This window comes from Argiope bruennichi, chromosome X1 (genome assembly GCF_947563725.1).
Source record: "Argiope bruennichi chromosome X1, qqArgBrue1.1, whole genome shotgun sequence".
Classification (NCBI taxonomy): Eukaryota; Metazoa; Arthropoda; class Arachnida; order Araneae; family Araneidae; genus Argiope; species Argiope bruennichi.
Genome location: NC_079162.1, coordinates 94754607 through 94776369, shown reverse-complemented (window position 1 = coordinate 94776369; position 21763 = coordinate 94754607). Strand labels below are relative to the sequence as shown.

The following is a 21763-nucleotide window of genomic DNA, read 5'->3' as shown; positions in this document are numbered from 1 at the left end:
TGAATATTTGCCTTATCTATGTATTCGAAGTAATTTTAATATTGAATTATAATTGTTATGAATGGTTTATTTTTTGCCTACAACTATCAAAATTCGATAAATCGATGTACGTATGGCATACAGGCAAATCAGTTAAGTGGCTAAAGTAAAAAAGGAACGGTAGTAACGCAATCAAGAGTGGCGTGTTCATTTTACCCATGGAAGTGAAAAGTCCTGTAAATAGGATGCTGAGTATTATTACATTTAAAAAAAGAAGTAGATGTTAGCAAGAGAATTTGTAAGTTTTCCGTGATAAGTATCATGTTATAACATTTGATACTGTGGTTTTGTAATGGCTAATTGTAGTATTGCTTGTAAAAATTCATTCTTAGTTTTTATGTCAAATATAAATATAAAAACTACATTCCCCCAATCTGCCAAGATATGGGTCATTGTAATTTGTAAGATAGAAGGAAGAAAAATTATTCAAGTTCTTAATAGTATTCTGTCATTTATTTGTTTTTTTTACATACAGAATATTATTAGACTACTTTAATTTTCTACCCATCAAAAAATTAATAAATTGATATTTAATTGATTGGTCATAGTTTTGTCAAATTCAACTTTGAAACAAAAGCTGAACATTAGATTTTTATAAAATTTATGTTTGAAGATGTTTTTAAGGAATACTCTACTTATGAAAAAAAAAAAAGCATTTTTTATGTATAAATAATAATAAATTGTATTTCTTTTTTAGATTAAAAAAATGCCAATTAAAGGCTTTCACAAAAAACAAAATTCTTTTATTTTCGGAAACCTACATTTTTTTGTTTAAATTTGTCATTCTATTTTTGAACATAAATTCCATGTAACTTACTTATAGAAATATTGAAATTAAAGAAAGTGACCTACCACTTTGCAATTAAGTTTTTTATTTGTTATCAGTCATCACAAAATTCTAGTATTAAGTTTTGTAGTTCAGAATTTAATCCTTGTACATACAACTATCCTCGGTACTTAGCATACATGAAGAGTTTTTGTCTATGTTCCTGCATAAATTAAAAAATAGGATCATGCTAATAAAAAATAAACAAGAATAGTACTGCTTGCATTATAAGTTTTAATAGAAAATTGGGTGAGGAGAAATCTGGTATTAGAAAATAAAATTACTTTTTTTAGTTCAGAATTAAAATAATTTTATTTTGAATTCAGTACCTTTAATGGGAAATTTATTTAGAAATATGTTCGTTTCTCTAACTTAAAAACAAAATCACCTGACAAATGTTCTTTAATTTAATAATATTTTATTTTTTTAGTATACTGGAAAAGATTTGGTTACTGGATTTCTTTATTTTGTAATAAATTTCTTTTTAAGCCATGATTCTAATAGAAATTTTTAGTGATTGAATGACTAGACTGCATTGAATTCATTCTAAAATTTTTGAATTTTTACTAGATGTTCTATTTGAAACAATAATAAATGAGGAGATATCTTGAATAGTTGGGAAGAATTGTATGATTATGCTTCCAATTTCCTCTTTGTTTTAGTGTATATTGTGACATGCCTGGTTCGATGACTACTACTTATAAATATTCAATATGCTGTATCCTTCTCAGCTATGCATAGTAAGTTATATCTAGTAATTTTTAGTTACTAGAATAGAAAACTCCCAATTATCAGAAGTATTGTATGGCACAAAAAATGAAAGCTGTGTTACCACTGCTGGCTAGCAAAGCTCCACCTATGAAAATAGCCATAAAAGGAAGCAGATCAACACAAAATTGCTTTTGAATAATTTTTATTTGCATGTTTAGTTATAATTGTAGGTGCTTTTGTCACAACAACAAAAAGTTTTATTAAAATTTTTTTTCTTGTAATTTAAAGTATAACAAGATTTTAAACTTCAATAATCAAAAGTTTATTATACTTTAAAAGTACATTATTTTTTTAAAATTTTATTAATGTTAGTAATATTTCTTCTTATTCATATATTTTATAAAAGATGTTAAGTTAAGATGTTTAGTAAACTTTATATATTTCGTGGGAATGCTTATTAAAATTTGAGTAATTTTAGTATATGTAAAGATTTTTCCAATTTTGAATACATGAACTGGTTTATGTCTTTGTAGTAAAAACTAAAGTGCATTAAGCTTTGTTTACTGAGTGAGCTTACTGAGTTTATTAAGAAAGAAAACCAACAAAAGGGAAGAATTCTAGGAAGGAATCCAGGATGAAATAGATCCAGGGGTGCCAACATGTATTAAAATACTTGATGACTTTTCCCCCACTTCCTCTTTCTTCAACAATGTGTATTATTGTTTATTGAAATACTGGGAAGGCTATCCTGAAGGGCAGTGCAAAATACGTACTGTGCTATATTTATTGCAACTCAAAAATTGTTCAGACTTTAGTAGGATTGAAAGATAGTGAAGAATTTCTTTTAGTTATGTTTGATAAATACATGTTTGGTTGTTTTATGTTTTGTTAAAGAAAAATATGCAAAATGTTCCAATGAATGGGAAAATCGGAATACAGCAGGATAACATGGTGCCCCAGAGATATATTGAACATGGGAGAATCTATTCTAAAAATTCTTACAGTGAAGCCTCTGTAGTCTGGTACACATTTGATTATTGTTGGCGTTTTGAAGCAATCTCATGAACAGCCTATTAAAAGAATTTTACTGTAGTATATACTAAATTGCAATTCTTAGCAGTGTGTAATTACATTAGTCATTTGCATTAAATCCAGTGCTATGTGTAACTGTAGGTTTTCAATGATCTCGATTTCTTTCAAAGTGTGTTTTTTTTTAATGTCCTCATTCATTTGAAAATTATTCATTAGACCAATCTCGATAAATCTTAGTGTTTATACATAAAAAAATCCTACTAGATCTAATATTTAAAACTTTTAAAGAAATAAAAAAAGGATTGTCAAAATTTTTGTTCTTTAGGTTCATATTCTATAATTTTTTAACGATTTTTTCTTTTTCTTTTTGTAACTGTCATAGAATTTTGTTTTGTTTCTTAATGAAATGTCTATACTTATAGAGGTTTGCCCTCATTGACAGAGCAATATACAGCACAAACCATTGTAGTTGAACTTGAAATTTGGCAGGAAGTTGCTTTTTGGATATTTGAGGACTATGAAGAACAGGCTTTTCAAAATTTTTATTTGAAGTTTAATTAAAATTATTTTAAAATCCTTTTTAAAGGTGAAAAATAATAGCCTTTCAATTATACTTAATTTGTTTGAACAAATGCATTTTTTCCCTTTAATTTTAGTAATTTTTGAAAAATTACTTTTAGAGATTAGTTTGGAACAACGATTTTTATTATAATGAAATTCAAAACAATATCATTGTTTCTTTGAATCATTGGGTCAATATTTTACCGCTATTAACATCATGATAAAAAGAATGAAAAAAAAAAGCTTCTTTCCATTGTTTATAGAAACTATTAAGTTGTTAAAACATTCTCATTTTTATGTAAAATATATAATCATATTTTTCTATATTTTTTTTAAAAGCTAAAGTAAAAATTTATATATATAAGTAATGATATTTTAAAATTTAAACTTAATTTCTAGCTCGATTTAGCCCATATTAACTTCATTCTAGAATATTCTCTTATTTCCTGATCCTGTTCCACCTTTTCTATCTAATTAATTCAACAGAAGCTGTAAACTTGCTGAATTGGCTAAAAGCCTCACGTTGCCGCCTTCCAAGTGAAGGACAAAATACCACTGACTTGACAAATTCTTTTTTAAAAGATCCCTGTGTGCTGTGAAAAAATATTTTCTCTATCAATATCTCATGCTATATAAGAGGGAAGAGTGAGAAATTAATTATACAAATTAATTTCTCACTCTTCCCTCTCTTCGTGCATAATCTGTTGCTGTGAGTGACCGTGCCTTGTCTGCGCCTTCTTGTAAATAAATTATTCCTTCCCTGGATGGATTAAAGCAAATTTAAAAATGCAAAGTCTCTTCACTGTCTTTGAAACTGCCTGCTGATTAAAAATTATATGCTTGCATATATATATATAAACATAAAATAATGTTATATATATATATAACATAAAATGTTATATATATATATATATATATAACATAAAATAATGTTATATATATATATATATATATATATATATATATATATATATATATATATATATATATATGTAATATTATTTGTGGTGAAGCATGATGCAGTTGAAGGCAATGAAGATACTTTTAATTTCGTGACGTCGTTTTATTTCATTTTGAAGAAGCAAGCATATGTACAAGCGACGAGCACACAGAACGACACAGAAAGGAATGAGGGAAGAGCTCTCGGACATTTTATCCCTGGTCTTATATAACCTATGATTTTGATAGGGAAAACATTTCTTCACAGTGCTAATGTATTATGAGATTTCGATAGGGATTTTCATTACAGGCGCCGAGAAGGTAGGGGAAACAAAGGGAGATTTTAAAAAAGAATTTGCTTGATCAGCGGTATGTTATCTCTTCACTCGTAGTGTGGGAAAGTTAGATTTTAGCTGATTCAACAATTTAACAAAGCTTCTCTTGAATTAATTAAGTAGAGACAGTGGAATTGGATCACGAAATAAGAGAATGAACTTACTATGAGCTAAATTAAGATAAAATCTTGGAAATTAATTAAATTGAAATTGAGAGTTTAAAATATCATTACACACACACACATATATATATATATATAACATTATTTTATGTGAAGCAGGAAGCAGTTTTGAAGATACATTTTATCTTTTAATCCATCGGGAAAGCATGATTATTTACAAGCAAAGACGCGGACATTGCACATCCGCCACAGCGCGTTGCAAAAGCAGAAGTAGGGAAGAAGAGAGAAATAAATTATCCCTCGTCTTATATAACCTGAGATATGGATAGGGAAAATATTATTTTACAGTGCTAATATATTATTAAGATTCTGATAGGGATTTCTGACGCATGTCAATCACATGTAAAGGAAACACAGGGATCTTTTAAAAAGAATGTGCTTACTGGACAATTTTTACTCCTTCACGCCGAGCGTGTGAAAGTGTCGGCATTTAGCCGATTCAGCAATTTTATAAAGCTTCTCTTGAATTAATTAAGTAGAGACAATGGAATTGGATCACGAAATAAGAGATTGAACTTACTATGAGCTAAATTAAGATAAAACTTTGGAAATTAATTAAATTGAAATTAAGAGTTTAAAATATTGTGTGTGTGTGTATGCAAGTTTAAGTTTTTATTAACTTTTAAGAATGTTAAACATTCCAAAAGGCTTTTACTAAATTTAAAAAGTAATATGAATTTTTTTTTTGTATTCTGACCATTTCTGAGTGTTGCTATTCATTCTTATTAAAAAAAAAAAAAAAAAAAAAGAATTAAACTCATTTAAAACATGACATTGCTCTATTGTCAGTTTTGCCAATCCTATAATAGCAACTTTTCCAGAAGGCTTAGTTCTTAGCTTTAAATATAGTGAATTAGTGCAGAAAGAAATTTCAATTTTCTGCCCTTGCTATGTTGAATCTTATTTGTTGTTATATATATAAAGATAAAATACAAACTGTTTGATTTTGCTATGCTCCTACATCAATCTCGAATTTTTAGAAATGACGTATCCATCTAAATAAACTGGTAGTTCGTTAATTTTATAAAATATTGGAAAAGATCACACCTCTTTCTGGTTAGTTTTATAAAAGTTGGCTTAGTTTTTTGGCATTGATAGATTTTTTATTTTTATGATCATTTTTTATTTTTGTCAAAGCCAAAAAGATATAATTTATTTTACAATAGAAGGCAATGTGTGAATTATTGGGCAAATACAGAAGTAAATATTAAAATGTAAAGAATACACATTTAAATTCAAAATTTTAAAAAATTCAGTAAATACTATGCATTATTGTAAAACTAAAATATCATGCTTACAAAATGTTCAGGTTTACATATGTGTACATGTACAAAGATATTTAATTTTTTTGGCTATAGTGCTTAAAAATACTTAATTTTTCAGGAATTTCTTATTGCACGCTCTGAAATACTGAATTATTTTAATAATATTTTTAGTTTAATGACTAATTATTGGTAGGACTTTCTGAAATGCACTTTTGTCTATTAGATCTTTTTGAAAAATGTTACTGTATTCTAAACCAGATGCTTGAAAATTTCTGTAGAGAATCTTTCCTTGGAGGCATTCTTCATAAATTAGTCAATACTTATATACATTTTAGAGCATTACTTTTTTTTATGGCCAACTACATTCATGAATTGCAATAGTCCATTGCACAATCATCTGTGTTTCTAGTATTCTTACAAGTTAATGTTAGAAGAAAAAGTAGTTTATTTGTTAATCATTTATGTACTATCACTCTGATATTAGGATTTTATTTTCTATCCAATTCATATATATATATATATATATATATCAGTTGAAGAAAATTTTGGCATTTATTTAATAAGTGGGACAAAAGTAGTTTCATAATTAATAAGCATTAAGAAATTCAAAGAAAAAATAAAAGCAAAATGTAAGATTTTAGTTAAAATCTTTATGAATTTTTAGAAAGGAATTAAATGTTGAAATGTTACTCAAAGTAAAGGAGGACTTTTCTTGAATTTTGAAGAGTGGAGTTGTTTATTATAAACCAGTAAAAATTATCCTGTAATGTAGAAATAAGGATTGAGATAAAAATGATTATTAAATGTAGAAGTATGAAATGAACTTGATCCCAAAAGAAATGTTAAAGTAAGTAATGTAATCTGTTTGGGGCATGATATTATATGATTCTGATTTTAAAAAAATGTATATGATTCTGATTAAAAAAAACATTATTACTGGTTCTTTCTTTGGATGTAATCTTTAATAATAAGGGTGTGAACATTTTAAAATGCAAATAATCGTGTTAAAAAATGTCAGATAGCATTGATGGGGGTTTACACTTATTTATTATCCTCTCCCCCCCCCCCCCCAGAGCAAAACATTTGTTGGCTGTTGAACCATGGTAAATGTGCTACTCTGAATACAACTTATAAAAAAGGGTGATAGAGTGAAAATAATTATTTTGATGCTCGTTATCCAGAGGTCCAGAAAACTTAAACTGAAGAATAGGAAGTTATTGCTGGGTTGAATTCTTTTAAAACTTAGTTGGAATTGAATTTGGATGAAACATTTAAACATAATTGTCCCAAACATATTGAAAAACAAGATTGCTTTCTAACATGACAGTACTTGCTCTCATACTTAGGTATGCCAAGGGAATTTTTGAAGCACTTTGTTAGGATTTGTTTTCCTTCTTGTCATATTTTTAAGATGCTGCCTTTGTGAATTATCTTTTATTTTGGCTTATGCAAAAGAGCCTATCTTTGGAGCAGTTCAATCTTGTAAAAATATCAAGAATTGATTTTATCACTGGATTGTTTTGAAATTGCATGCAATGTATCTACACTAATCGTAGCCTAGTGGCTTAATTCTAAACCATTACAAGGTGGTCCCAAAAAGTGGAAAAATCTTTCTTATTTATTACACTTAGACATACTTCCATTTGCAAAGTTTCATCAAATACAGTTCCCAAATGTATGACAATATTATCACATTTGTAGACGGGACTGATTGAGAATTATAAAAATTAATTTTTTATAAGCAAGAAAGTGTTAATTTCTTGCACTCATTATAAGGATATAAAGTTTCATGCTTTTATCTGTAAAATTTGCTGAGAAAGTAAAAGGCAAATTTTTTTACTTGGACCATTTTTCCTTATCTGTGTTGAAAGTTTAAGCAAGACTAGCTTATATTTTTGGGGATAATATATATATATAATAATATAATCATGAAAGATTCTTAAAAGACCAGAATCAGAAAATAATAACACTTTTATTAACTGGATTTCTTTAATGCAACCAAATCTGACTGTTGTGAAACTTTGAATTTCATTATTTTATGCCCATCAGTGACTCTTCAAGGATGTCCTTAAGTATTGATTGATAGATTTCCTTGAAGTGTCTAAATAATTTAAAATAGTTAATATTATTTAAAATGTGTAGTTCAAAGTTTCATTAAATAGGTCGGTTTTAGTTGGATTGGAAGTTTCTTTTGTTCAAAATGTTAGTGCATGTAAGATTTTATTAAATATGACTAGAACTGGAAGATTGCAAATTTATATTTTGTAATTTTTCCAGAAGCACTTTTATTCACTTGAATAACATAATATATAGGCAGTATCAAAATGAATGATCCTATTTGAAGCCACCATAATTTTTTATGATATATAAGAAAAAAATATGGAGCAAATTTTACTGTAATCTCAAAGTATCAAAATTTCATTAGTTTTATTAGGAGTGTCTATGAATCCATCAACAGAACCAGAGATAACATCCATCCTGATCATACTTAAATCCGTCCTGCATTTTTGTTAAAGTAGTAATACTGATGGAATTCACTGTTGTTCACTGATATCCTTTTTTTCTTTGCATCAAGCTTAGTAGGTAATAAAAACAGGTATAATCAACAATAAATTTCATTGGTATCAAGATTTTGGTGAAAATTTGGGACATATTTAACCTATTATGTGAATGTTATCCTTGCTGCTGCTGATGGTGGCCAAATGGAACACTTAAATTAAGGCTGTTGAAGCTTTTATACTTTGAGAGACTACAATTAATTCCATAATTTTTCTTGTATTTCGTGAAATGTTGTTGAGGTATGAATATATTCTGTTTAATTCTTAACACCATTAAGATAATTTTTCCAATTGATGCATATGTATACATTTAAAGGTTTATAAAATATCCATCAGTTCACATTTAAAATGGACATCCTGCTTATCTCTGATACTTATAAAAATGAATGTCTGCTGATCTTCAGAACAGATTTTGAACCTGTAGCTACCAAATTTGGCACAGGTATACTTTGTCTAAATTTTTGTATAAATTTTATTATAAAACTTATCATATTTCTCAAATTTAGGCCACTTTTTGTACCAAATTCTGAAAGAAATGTTGCACAAAATTTTAAAGTAGGGGGACCCCCCCCACTTTTTCAATGATTTTGATTAAGTTTTGTTCAATTTTTTTTCTTAATTTTTAATGACTTTGTTTTAATTATACTCATTAGCAGTCAAGGCAATTCAAGGGGAGTATGTTACATACATCCTGATAGTAGGAAACATTGGTTGGAAGATTGGGGGAGAGGAAATTTTATGATTCACTGTTAGAATTTTTTTTCTACTAGAAAATTTTTGAAGTTTTTAATTGTTATGGTAAGCAATTTTGTGTGTAAAATGCATGTTAACATTTTGCATTCAAATTTCTGTTTTTGGGCACCATCCAAGATGGTATATTAGTTTGATGTTTTATTATTTACTTTTTATTTTTGATTATTAAATATACCCACAGAGTGATAAGAAGATGTAGGCTAATTTTTTTGGTGTAATTCAACTTAAAACAATTATATTTTAATTTTTTGGAGCAATAAACAAGTCCGTGTATTAGGTAAATAACTATACATTGAATTACTTTTTCAAGTGGAAGGGGGTTGAACTGCTGAAAGTAATCTTTCTGGATAATAATTTTAATGCCTTGCAATTTTTTTTTGTGAGATTTTATTAAAAAATTTAATCCTAATTCAAATTATATGTTAAAAGGAACTTTCTGTGAACTCAAAATATTTTGATTAGAATGGGACAGATAATTGTACAATAAATAAATAAATTAATTAAAAAAATGCTTTCAAGACTATTTTTTTCTTTTTTGCCCAAGTAGATGTTCTGTAATTTCACATCACAAAAGAGGACATCAATTTAAAATATTAGTGTAAAAAAAAAAAAAAAAAGGGTTTTAAAACTAAAAAAAAAATTACTGAAAAAGTTCCATTAGCCTAACAAAGGAAACCTTTTTTTTTTTTTTTTTTTTTGTTCCCAAAGAGGTTGAATGCAATAAATTGTAAACATGATCTTAAATCTTTGTTTAGGGCTGTATCGGGGAAGAAAATTGATGAAAGAAGAATTCAGAGAAGAGATCCAGGAGATTCAATTCATGTTAAGATAATTCTTAATGATCCCCCCCCCTCAATGATTGACTCCATATATTAAAATATTGAAATGGTTATTCCAAAGGGGCAGTACAAAATATGAATTTTGCCAGTCTTGTTGCAACTTGAAAAACAATTGAATTTCTTTAATCTTGAGTGTTCTAAATAGTGGAGAATTATTTTAGTTATCCCTGGTAAATAACTCTTCATGAGATATTATAGAAGAATGTGTAGATTGACCTGATTGATGGGAAAATTATATTTTTTTGTGTATTTGGTTCATGAATGAGCAAGATAAATCAAACATGAGAAAAGCTGTTTTAAAAACTTTCATGAAGGATATCCATGATATTCAGTCACTTTTATTTTTATTACCATGTTACACATTCAATCATTGTTCTCGTTAATATATTTTGGAGTGTTTCCTTGAATGTTCTATGAAAGGGATTTTACAGTGTGGTGTTGAATTGAAATTTGTGCTACATAATTACATTAGACGATTGCGTTAAAATCCAGTGTAATGAAATTTTAATTTGAAACAGTAAGTTTTATATAATAGCAATTTCTTTTTGTGCATACTTTTTAATTATCCCCATTATTTTGATAATTATTTCTTGGACCAATTTTCCCAAATGTTACTAAATTTTTAAAAATAAAAACCAGGTCTGATATTTAAAGCTTAAAAGAATTTAAAAAAAAAAAGTTTTGAAAAACTATTCTCCAGATTTTGTCGTTTTTTAAAATTTTTTTTTTAGGTTTCTGCTTTTTTGCTTTTTATATCTCTTGCACAGTCTTTTTGGTTTTGCAGTTAAATCTCTCTTTTTCTTTCTCTCTATTTATAATGTTTTGTCCTGACTGACAGGGCAGTATGCAGCCTAAACTGTTGAAGTTAGGAATGCAAAATTAGACAGGAAGTCACCTTATTATTAGACTCGCTAAGGGTGGATTGTGCAAATTTTTAATTAGAAGTTTAATTAAGAAATTATTAAAATTTTAACTTGTTTCCACCATAACAAAAAATACTTTCATACAAAAATTATTTTAACACTTTCTTAAAGATTTTTTAAAGCTTTTCTGTAATACTAATTTTGTTTGCAAGAGTGCATTTTTTAGTTTTAATATTTTTTAAAAATTAGGTGTGATCGCAATTCGAAAGGGATTTTTTATTGTAATGAAATTCAGAACAATATCTGCTTCATTAAATCTGTGAGTAATGTGATTTTACACTGTTTACTGTCATGGTAAAAAATAAAAATGATTAAAATTTAATTTCTTTAGATCGCCATCCCTCAAGGGACTTGATTATTTCCCAAAACCTTTGCACGTCTTGTGTCTCCACTTATTACTTCTTCTTTACTTTGATAACCGAAAATTTATTTCCTGACCAATTTTTTTCAAATGCTTGGAGAGTTTGCATTAATTGTGATAGTAATAGACCTATTTTTCTATTATCTGACTCAAATCTGACACCTCAATTCTCAAATCTGACCTTCTGTTATAATATTTTGGTGGATGTTTTTCTCTTCGAAAGCTTCAGAAAAGTACTGGCCACTCAAGCTCCATCAATAAAATTTTACTGCTCTCATGGGTTTTTTAAAACAGAAGAAGCAGCAGTTCGTTATCAGTACATATGCTTGTAATTATTTTCTGGCAAAGAAATCAGGTTCAGGAGCCCACTAGTGGACACTAAGTTAAGCAGAATGTATCATTTAAAATGGTTACTATCCTCCAAAGAAAATTAATAGTACAGGCTTTTCTTTGATAAATCATGTGCTTTATGCATGATAGTTTTCCATGGGAAAGACAAATAAAGTTTTCAAAAGCAGCAGGAAATGGTAAACTAAACTGATACCTGGACATTTTGAGAAAGTGTTGTGCTTTTCGTTCAAAAAGAAAAGAATGAAGAACTAAAAATGTAATTTTGCATGAGCTGTGAATTTGCAAAAAGGGAGGGAGGAAATATATTTTAGCAGTCTGACTCAAAATAAATTCTGGCATGTGACATTTTTTGGAAATACATCTGTAAATTTAAAGAAATTTTTTGAGTGAGATATTTTTATTGTACTTTACTTTGAATAAAAGTTACTGTATTATGTACTTGCTCTTTGAATTTTTTTAAAAAAAAAGAAAAGAAAAAAAAAGTTACTTAGGAAAAGAAATTTCTGACTTGGAAGAAAAACTAAAAAACTGTCACGAAAAGTAGGGAAGTGAAAGATTTTTCACTCTTAGCGACTTGTAGCAACATTCAAAGAAAAATAAAAGAGAGAGAGAAAACTGTTACAAGATATAGAATCTGAAATTACCAATGTGATTTTAAAAACTTTACTATTTAAGTCAGTGATAATAATAATAATGCTTTTCTACCCCTTTCGTGTTTTTATGCATATTATTTCTGTTCTTAAAAATGTTTATATGATCTAATTTGCTGTAAAAATAAAATCTAAATAAAACTTGTATGTATTAATTCATTCATTTATTAATACCAGATAATGCTGGCAGATTTTTGCCATTTTAAATTTGTGTTCAGGATATTAAAATTTAGAGTAAAAAATAGAAAATAGTTTAAAAAAAATGTGCACATAAGGACATAAAAAATATTAAAGCACAAATTAATTTATTTTTTTTGCTGAAAAAAAAAAAATCTGAACCTTTATACTTTAAATCTTAAATATTATCTTTTTAAAAAAAGTCTTTAAAATTATAGTTTTAAAAATCTGTCAGCATTATTTGGTATTGATAAATTAAGTTTTTTGAATTAATATGTAATTTGTAACTGATTAATTATGGTTCATTTGTGTAATTAACTTTGCCATTTGTGTTAGGGAATGGTAGAAGTCCCCTTCCTAAATGCTGTGTGCAATTCATTTTTTAACCCATTTTTGTCCAGTATGTCTAATTTACTGATTATTTAAATTTCCACTTTTTGTGACATATATTGAGTTTGTTAATTTGTTCTCAAATTTTTAGAATTTTTCTTTATTATTACTCAAAGATAATGTTAACATTCTAAATAAGTGATGAGGTTGGATTATAAATAAAGTTATAACTTTTTTAGAATTTGCCATATCATATTAGAATACTTCAGTTAAAATAGGAAAAGCTGTTTTTTTTTTCAAAGATTAAAATATATATATATATATATTTATATATTTAAAATTAAAAAAAATATATTTAATTTTTTCACTAGAAGCTATAATTTTTTATAAAACAGTAAAAAAAAGTCCTGTAATTAGAAAATATGTGGATTTATGTATATATCCATACACTTATAAATGCACTTTTTTTTACTAAGGTATTTAAAAAAAATTAATTTTTGCTTCCATTTCTCATTATGCACCCTGTTGGGGCTCCTGAATTTCTTTTTGGATTTCAGATACTTTGGTTTCTATTAAAAAAATGGGTAAAAATTCACAATTTTAAATATTTTTACTTGGTCTGTCTGGTTGTCATTTGTTGGGATCTTTAATTTTATCTGTTATGTTTCAAAGCCAACAGTTTATTATAACAATCTTCAATTGAAAATTAATTTATTAGAAAACTTTAATTTCAAATTATTTATATAAAATTACGTAATTTATGCAAAATGTAAATTTTATTGGTACATTTGAATTGCCAGCCATCAAAGTCAGCTAATATAATATAAGTCATTTTCTTTTTGAACAGAAATAATTTTTATCTATTTATTCTGAATATATTCATTTTCCAGTTTCCTCCTGTGAAACTAGCTTTTGGTGTGTCAGATGTAGTATTTGCCTCTGAATTTCATTTATACTATAATTGTTTGTTCATTGCATTCAATATAGATTATGCAATTGTGCCATCGAGTTTCATGTGTTCTCATGTGAAGAAGAGTCATTTTATTTGTAGATAATGACATTTTCAATCTGTATGTGGTGGAAGATTGTCAATTTTTATAATTTTGGTGAATTTTTGTTGTCCCATAAGTGTTGAGTTAATCAAATGATAAAGAAAAGTTCCAAGACTTCTTATTCTATATTTATTATCAATAAAAATATAATCAGGTTCTGATAATAAAAATATAATTCTGATTGAGCTTAGCAATGTGTAAAAAATTGCTAAGGTTATATTTCTTCTTGGGGGTAATTTATGTGCTTATTTCATTAGATAAATTCAGTCTGGACTTAAGATAATAAATTCAATAGTTTTTAGCTGGTAAACCAACAAGCTTCTTTGACTATTGTTGTCTAACTGGGTAATGCCAAAATACTTGTTCTTCAAAAAAAGCCACTTCAAACTCCTTTCCTTTGTAGGTAGTAACAAAGCAATCCTATGCAAACCGAGTACAGTGAGTAGATCACTGAAATGTTTAAAGCCTTCTGTTTATTTTTCACTGCATGTGGTCATCATTCTGTGATAACCTATATTTTACACCATTATGGTGAAAAATAATAATAAAATTGCTGATATAAATTGAGCTGATTTTAGGCAGATTCATAATTTCTTAAAAAAAAAAAAAACTTCCACCATTTAAAAAGAATTATATTTAACTTTATAAAACAAAGTAAATAAATATATTAATAAAAAATAAGAATAAAATAAATTATGAGACTAGCATTTGCTTTTTCTGTTGCCTGGTCATGAGTGATTGACAGCAAAACTTGATTAATTCCCACATTTTAAAGATCTTTGAAGATGGCTAAAGCAGTCTTGAAACAGTAGGCGACCGATTTCAAAGACGAACAGAAAATAAAATCGATTGATCTGAGAAATTGTCTGTGCTTAATGATGGTTAATAAACATTATAGAGTATTTGCAAATATTTTAAGTGTGTTAAGCTTTTGTATCATCCAAAATGGCGATAAAACATTCTTTAAAAAAATTAGTTTGGGTTATCTATCGCAATAAAAGTAGTGTCATAAAGTTGTTTTAAGATCTATTTCCTCTTATATGGCCACTAACTGCAATGTTAAACAAGGCAATAATATTGTGCATTTGTATTTTCACAATTTGTTTTCTTGTTTTTAATTGTTTATTTTGACTTATTGTGAAATTCCTTCTGTAAAAGCTTTCTTGAATAAAGGATTTTCATATGTTCCAACATCTGTATATTTAGGACAGATTCAAGCAGTTACCATTACAGCCCCTAATATTGATAGTTAAAAAATGTATAACACTAGAATAAAAACTTTATTTATTAAAATAATTATTTAAAGTCTTGATTATTTCTTTTGCATTATCTCGTCACTTGTGCAGTGCCATAAAAAAAATCGTTTGGAGCCAATTTTTTTTTCATAAGAAGAATTGATTAAAAAAAGAAAAGATAAAATACAGAGAAAGTACAATACCAAAAACGTATGCTGAAAAGAAAATAGCAAAATGTTGAAATGGATTTTTATGTAAATTTTAAAATTGGCTTTTAAATATAAGATTTTATTGAACATTTCAAGGGGAAAAAAGAGCTATAATGGATAATATGATGATTTGGGGAATTTCATTCAATTTTGCTGATCACTTTAAATAATTATAGCTCTTCAGATTGTCAATTATATGAACTGTTGTATTCTGCAACCAATTAGATTTTACATGATATTAATATAAACATTTTTGTAATAATGATGTAAGATAATTGAATAAATTGTAGCATTAACAAGTAAATCAGCTTGTTAAATCTGATTTTAAAGTAATATCAGCTTTACTGATTGTGCCAATCTCTTCATTTATTAATATGTTACAAATGCACTGTGTGATTAGAATCGGTTGTCTTGCAGAAATTGTAAACATAAACATTCAATAAGCCAAAAATGCCGTAACTGGCCTACTTTTTGTTTTGGAATCTTAGTTAGGCCTCTAATCATGGATGACCTTAATGGTATTTTTTTATAGTCTGTGTATTTTCAATAGGCGGTTCAAGGTCATTTTCTATCTTGTTATTGGTTGTCTGGTACCAGTAACGTAGTAGAAAATGTGACCTTGAACCACCTGTAGAAAATACACAGATTAGAATATTATAGGATATTTATGTATATACTTGATATTTTATAGCAGTATTATCTTTGGAAGATTAAAGTTACCCTCTTCAGATTTTAGATATTCAGTGTAGCCCATCAAGATAAACCTACAATGATTGGTATTTTTTATATGAAAGCTTATCCCCGATTCTTGCCATTGAGTTTGAATTATTCAAAATTGGCTTGTGGTTCAGTTATCAATTTTGGATGTATTTGTTTGGATATTCTTAAGAAATAACATCTGAAATATTCTATACAGTTATTTGGACTAGATGCTTTAAATTGTTTTAGATTGCATCTTGTCACTTAAAATTTGACATAAAGTTATTTAATTTAAGGACCTTCTTTTTATATATCGTTATTTCTGATTTTCATGGAATAAAATCTACTGCTTAGTGGAGGAAAATATGTATATTTTCTGGAAAGTTTGTAATTATATTTAGGCCCATTCCATGGATTTTGAAACCAAGGGGCAAATTTTTTTTTAATCTATTATCATGGTTATAACACATAATTTTAATGAAAAATATCTGATTTTGCTTGTTGTTGACTTGATTTTTGTGTAAAAATATTAGATCTCATCAAAAATTGCATTTTTTAAAACCTTGGCTGAGAATTTGTAAATGGCCTGTTTCATTATTATATTTTTTAAAGGTTTCTATAATTATTTCACCTTTCATAAGGTGCCTATAGAATTTTAATTTTCAATTGTTAATATGTTTTTAGTAATACTATATCAAAAAATTACAAATTAATGTCTATTTTGGCTTTGTTTTAACAATCAAAGCTAATGAAGATTGTGGAGTGTCACATACATGACCATTAAAACTTTTTTTTTATTTTTTGCATCATTAAATTAATAGAAAGTTCTAAATTTTTATTTTCTAAATATAATCATACTATTTGATGAAACTGCATTTAAAAATTTAAAAAATATTATAATTAATTTATAATTTTCAATGGTCAGGTATGTGACTTCAAGCAGTTATGTATGTGACATTGAATTATAAAATCCAAAGCAGTTATTTTAAATTCATCTCACCAGATGGCAGTACATTCCTTTACTTCTCCAGCTATAACCTAATGTTTGTTTTTAAGCAAAGGTTCACAGCACACTGTGTTTGAAGTATGCTGCAAGTCAGATTTTGCTATCTTTAAGCATCTTAGTCTTATTTTGCTATTTTAAGCTTAAAATATGGATGATGAACAAAGAATAAAAAATGCTACTAAACAAAAGAGATATTATGAGAAAAAAAGAAATGATCCTGATTTTAAAGAGAAAGAAAAGCTAAGGCAGAAAAAAATAAGAGATTTAAAAGCAGCAACTATGACAAAAAAGGAGAAAAAGAAACAAAAGCAAGCAGCTAGAGAAAGGCAGAGGAAATGCAGAGCAGCCAAAAAGATAAGTAATTCTACAAAAATTTCAAGTTTGAATTCTTCTATTGCGACTACCCCAGAATGTTCTCCTTATACAGTTCCCCAGACACTTGGCAAAGCAGTTAAAAAAACTTTGAAAGCCTTACCAACCTCACCTCGAAAACGAATGGCTGTAGTCAGCAATTTAGTGGAAAAGGTAGGTTTAAAACTGCAAAAGGAAAGAGAGTCCAATATCAGTGATAATAATCAAAACAAAGAACTTGTGGCAGACTTCTTGTGCCGAGCAGACATAGTCTACACTGCTCCAGGAATGCATGATGAAATGATAATTTGGGAAAATGGCATTAAAAAACGTGTTCGTAAACATTTTCTTACAATGTATATGAAAGAAGCACATGCTTTGTTTAAGGAAGAAAATCCAAGCATTAATATTGGATATTCAAAATTTTGCAGTTTAAGACCTAAAAATGTTCTTCTTCTTAAAGACACACCTAGTGATCAGTGTAAATGCAAGAGTCATGAGAATTTCATTCTTTTGTTAAAAGGATTAAATATTGATTATAACAATGATTTTTGGAAAGAAGTGCTGTGCAATTCAGACTTGGAATCAAAGTGTTGGGAAACAAAATGTGATAAATGTAATGCTGGAAAATTGCTTTTAGATTTTATTGGCAAAAAAGGATTAAATAATGCTTCTAATGTACAATGGCACCAATGGGTTAAGTCAGAAAATAAGCGCTTCTATAAAGAAACCAATGAAGGTTGCATAGCTGAATTAACTGATAATGTTTTAGAAAATTTTCAAAGTTTTAAGCAGCATGTAAAAATTAAACGAATCCAAGCTGCTGCCTTTCAATCTGATATAAAGCAAAGCAATACTGTTGTATTGCAAGTAGATTTTGCTATGAGTTATTCATGTGAGTGGCAAAGTGAAATACAGTCTGCACTATGGAGCCGGGAAAACGTAACTTTGTTTACAGCTGCATTATTTGAAAAGAATCATAAAACACAGAGTTATCTTATTGTAAGTGATACTAAAGATAAATCTAAGCTATCTGTGTCTGCTTTCATTTTGAAGCTTTTGGAAATTATTAAATTTCAGGCAAATAAACCAAAATTAATAATTTGGAGCGATGGACCATCCAGCGAGTTTAAAAACAAATTTATTTGTTACTTCCTCTTTATTTTATTCAAAACACAAAAGCATTTTTCTAGTTTCGAATGGAAATATTCAGCAACTTCCCATGGAAAGGGAGTTGTTGATGGGATAGGAGGTACTGCAAAGTCCCGAGTCTATGCGGAAGTAAAGGCAAGAAGAGCTATAGTACAGAATGCAGTTGATTTTGCTACAGTTGCTGCAAAAGTAGTACAAAATATCACTGTCATTCCTATGCTGCAAAAGGATATAGATAAAACTCAAATTGATTGGAATTTAGCTAAGGATGTTCCAGGAATTAAAAAAGCCCACATAATTAAATGTTTGGATGAACACATTTGTTTATTTACAAGTCAGCAAAATTTGGATACAACTGTGCAAGAGCTATGCTTTTGTAAAAATACAGAACAGTGTTTGAAAAGAACTCCATTACTTGCACAAAATCACACTTCTGCATATATTTCACTTGGCAAGTTTTTACTTGTAAAAGTGTTTGGAAAAAAGTCCTGGAAGCCTTATGTAGCACAGGTGTCTGCATTAGATAACACCGAAATCAATGTTATTTTCCTAAAGCAGGTATCCGTATGCAACTTCATTTATCAAGAGAATGATATAGGAGTTATTCAGCGGGATGACATAATTAGAGTATTGCCAACACCTATAATTAACGGTCGCAATACTGTAATATTTCAAAATGCAGTTATGTGAAATTGAACGATGTCACATACATGACTACTTGTCACATACATGACCTGTAAAGTTACATTTTTTTTTTAATTGAAAAATTAAAGAAATATTTAATGCATTTATTAGTTTGTCTTCATTAAACCTTTTTCTTATGGGAAACTTTTTTTAAGCACGTTTCATGCATATAATTCACTGATTTTTTTAAAGAAAGTTGGTGTTATCAAATCACAGTTCCAATTTTTGTCACATACGTGACTATCTAAAAAAAATTTTAAAAGGTCTCTCAAAATTTAAATACAAATATATTTTTCATTACCATTTATTAAAACTCTTTTTTAATTGTCTAACAAAATTAAATTTTTGACTTTCACTACATTTGTACATAAATTTATCAGATATTTATGCATATCTTTTAGTCCGATTGTCACATACATTACCGTGGAATGGGCCTTTAATATTTTTGCTGAGCTGTAATGATCTATTTTAACTTAATTGATGTAACTGCACTATTCTTTCTTTTAATGTTTTCAATTTCTTTCTTTCTTTTTTTTTTTTTGTTAATGTTCATTATTTTTGATAAAGTGATGTTTCAAGCATTATTTGCTTAAAAGATGAGCCTTTTTTCTGCATTTTTGAAAATGAGTATTTAACTGTATTAATGGATAAATATTTAGTAATACTGAGTTATCATTTGACAGCATAAATTTTAGTGAATATTTTGGAATTTTTAAAAAAATTGTGAGTTATTATACAATTGTAAGTTTTCATTTATTAGGCACTCTAGAGGAGTAGTGTAGTTTTTAATCATTATGATATATATTTAAGAAACATTTTAAATACTTTATGATTTCTTTATTTTTTTCCCATTGTTTAGATACAGTATGAAGAAATTAATGCTTCAGAAAAATTATTCCTGCTGTTGGCACTTTTAGGGGATGATGCTGTTCCGCTTCAAGTAAGTATGAAATATTTTCAATAAAATTTGACTTAGAAGAAAAAGTATATTTAATTTTTGGAATAATATGATGTATTTCAGCTCTGCAGCATTTGCAATGTGTAAATAGATATTGATTTGAGCAGAAGGTTTAAGTACATTTGTTATTTCTTTCTAATTCACCAATTTTTTTTCTTCTTCTGTCTTATTCAGAAGTTTATTGAGAATTGTGCATTATCTTTTTGTAGGAAATATAAAGTTAATAGTGTGCTTTTGCCAATTGTTTTGTCCGAAATGTCTGTAAATTTGGAGTGAGGTTTTGTTGAATTGAGATGATTATTCTAAAATTTGAAAATTCTTGTAAATAGAATTTGATTTTGAATTTTAATAAGTTGTTAAAAAAATCTTTTGGTTTTAGGACTTTTTCTGTTCTACATAGTTTGAAGATGCAAATAATTTATTATGAATGGATTGTGTTGATCACTTGTTATTCATATGTTTATCTACAATTGATTTCATTTCCTTTTTGTTTTCATATTTTTAGCAAGCAGAATTAGCTGCTGTACTGTTAAGAAGATTGATTACCAGTGATTTTGATGTAGTGTTCGCAAAATTAATGCCGGAAGTTCAAGAAGGAGTAAAAACTCGGCTATTACTTCGATTGCAAGAAGATAGAAATCATAATTTAAGACGAAAAATTTGTGATGTTGCTGCTGAGTTGGCCCGAAATTGTATTGGTAGGTTATATTTTGTATTATAAAATCATTTGAAATATTCTTTAGAAATGCTTAGTTTTAAAAGAAGAATTTTCATTCTGAAAATTTTCAGCTGCAACATTTTTCTTCTTTTCACTGTATGTGAATGGTTTCTATCATTGCCCAGAATTACTAGGGGGAAAAATGAATTAAATAATGAAAAATCTAATTTGTGCCTTTATAGACAATCTTGAAATTAATCCTATCATATTAATACTCGTGTAATTTCTTTTATGTGAATAAACCTTTAAATGCCTGATTTTTTAAGAAATTGATTTAAATAGTTTTTGAATTTTATTTCTGGAATAACTCTTGGGAAAAATGCTTAAAAATATAATATTTAAAGTATGGCTTACAGCTAAAAATTGGCTTGCCTATTTGTAATATTAGATACTAGTTGAGAAACAATTTTCTTGGTAGTTTTTTTTATAATGTTCGGATCAATTTTAAGGGAATAAAGATTTTCTATAATTTACTTTTGCAGAGAATTAATTTTTCAAATACAGAAATTGTAATGTTAAAGTTAATGTGGAATGAAAATAAAATGATGATGATAAATATAAATATATATTAGTTTTGAAATTATGTAAGAGTTTTAAAACAATTTTTTTTAAAGCATAGTTCAATAGCACATTTTTCACAAATTTTTACCGTGTATCCGTTGGAATTTCAGAACTTACCCTTCATATTTTTCTCTGCTTTTAAAGACATGTGCCCTTTCTGTACATACCTCTATATGCAGAGAAAACGATGCACTTCTTTTAAGGAATCTTCATATAGGAATTAGCAACTGGGAATTCCATTTCTTTGGTCTGTACCGAATGTGTAGGTGTCATTGCAGGTTTAATGTCATCTTAACAGGCATAAGA

The 21763-nt window shown here is 27.6% G+C and overlaps 1 protein-coding gene across 1 annotated transcript in view; it reads left to right on the top strand.

Annotated features, from left to right (window-relative positions):
- Window positions 1-21763, top strand: part of LOC129959529 (importin-5-like) — a 79617-nt gene that overhangs the window by 1832 nt on the left and 56022 nt on the right. Inside the window, exons 2-3 of the mRNA XM_056072403.1 lie at window positions 20080-20160; window positions 20684-20876. Of these exons, the coding sequence (XP_055928378.1) occupies window positions 20080-20160; window positions 20684-20876 (274 nt within the window). The remainder of the gene's footprint in view (window positions 1-20079; window positions 20161-20683; window positions 20877-21763) is intronic.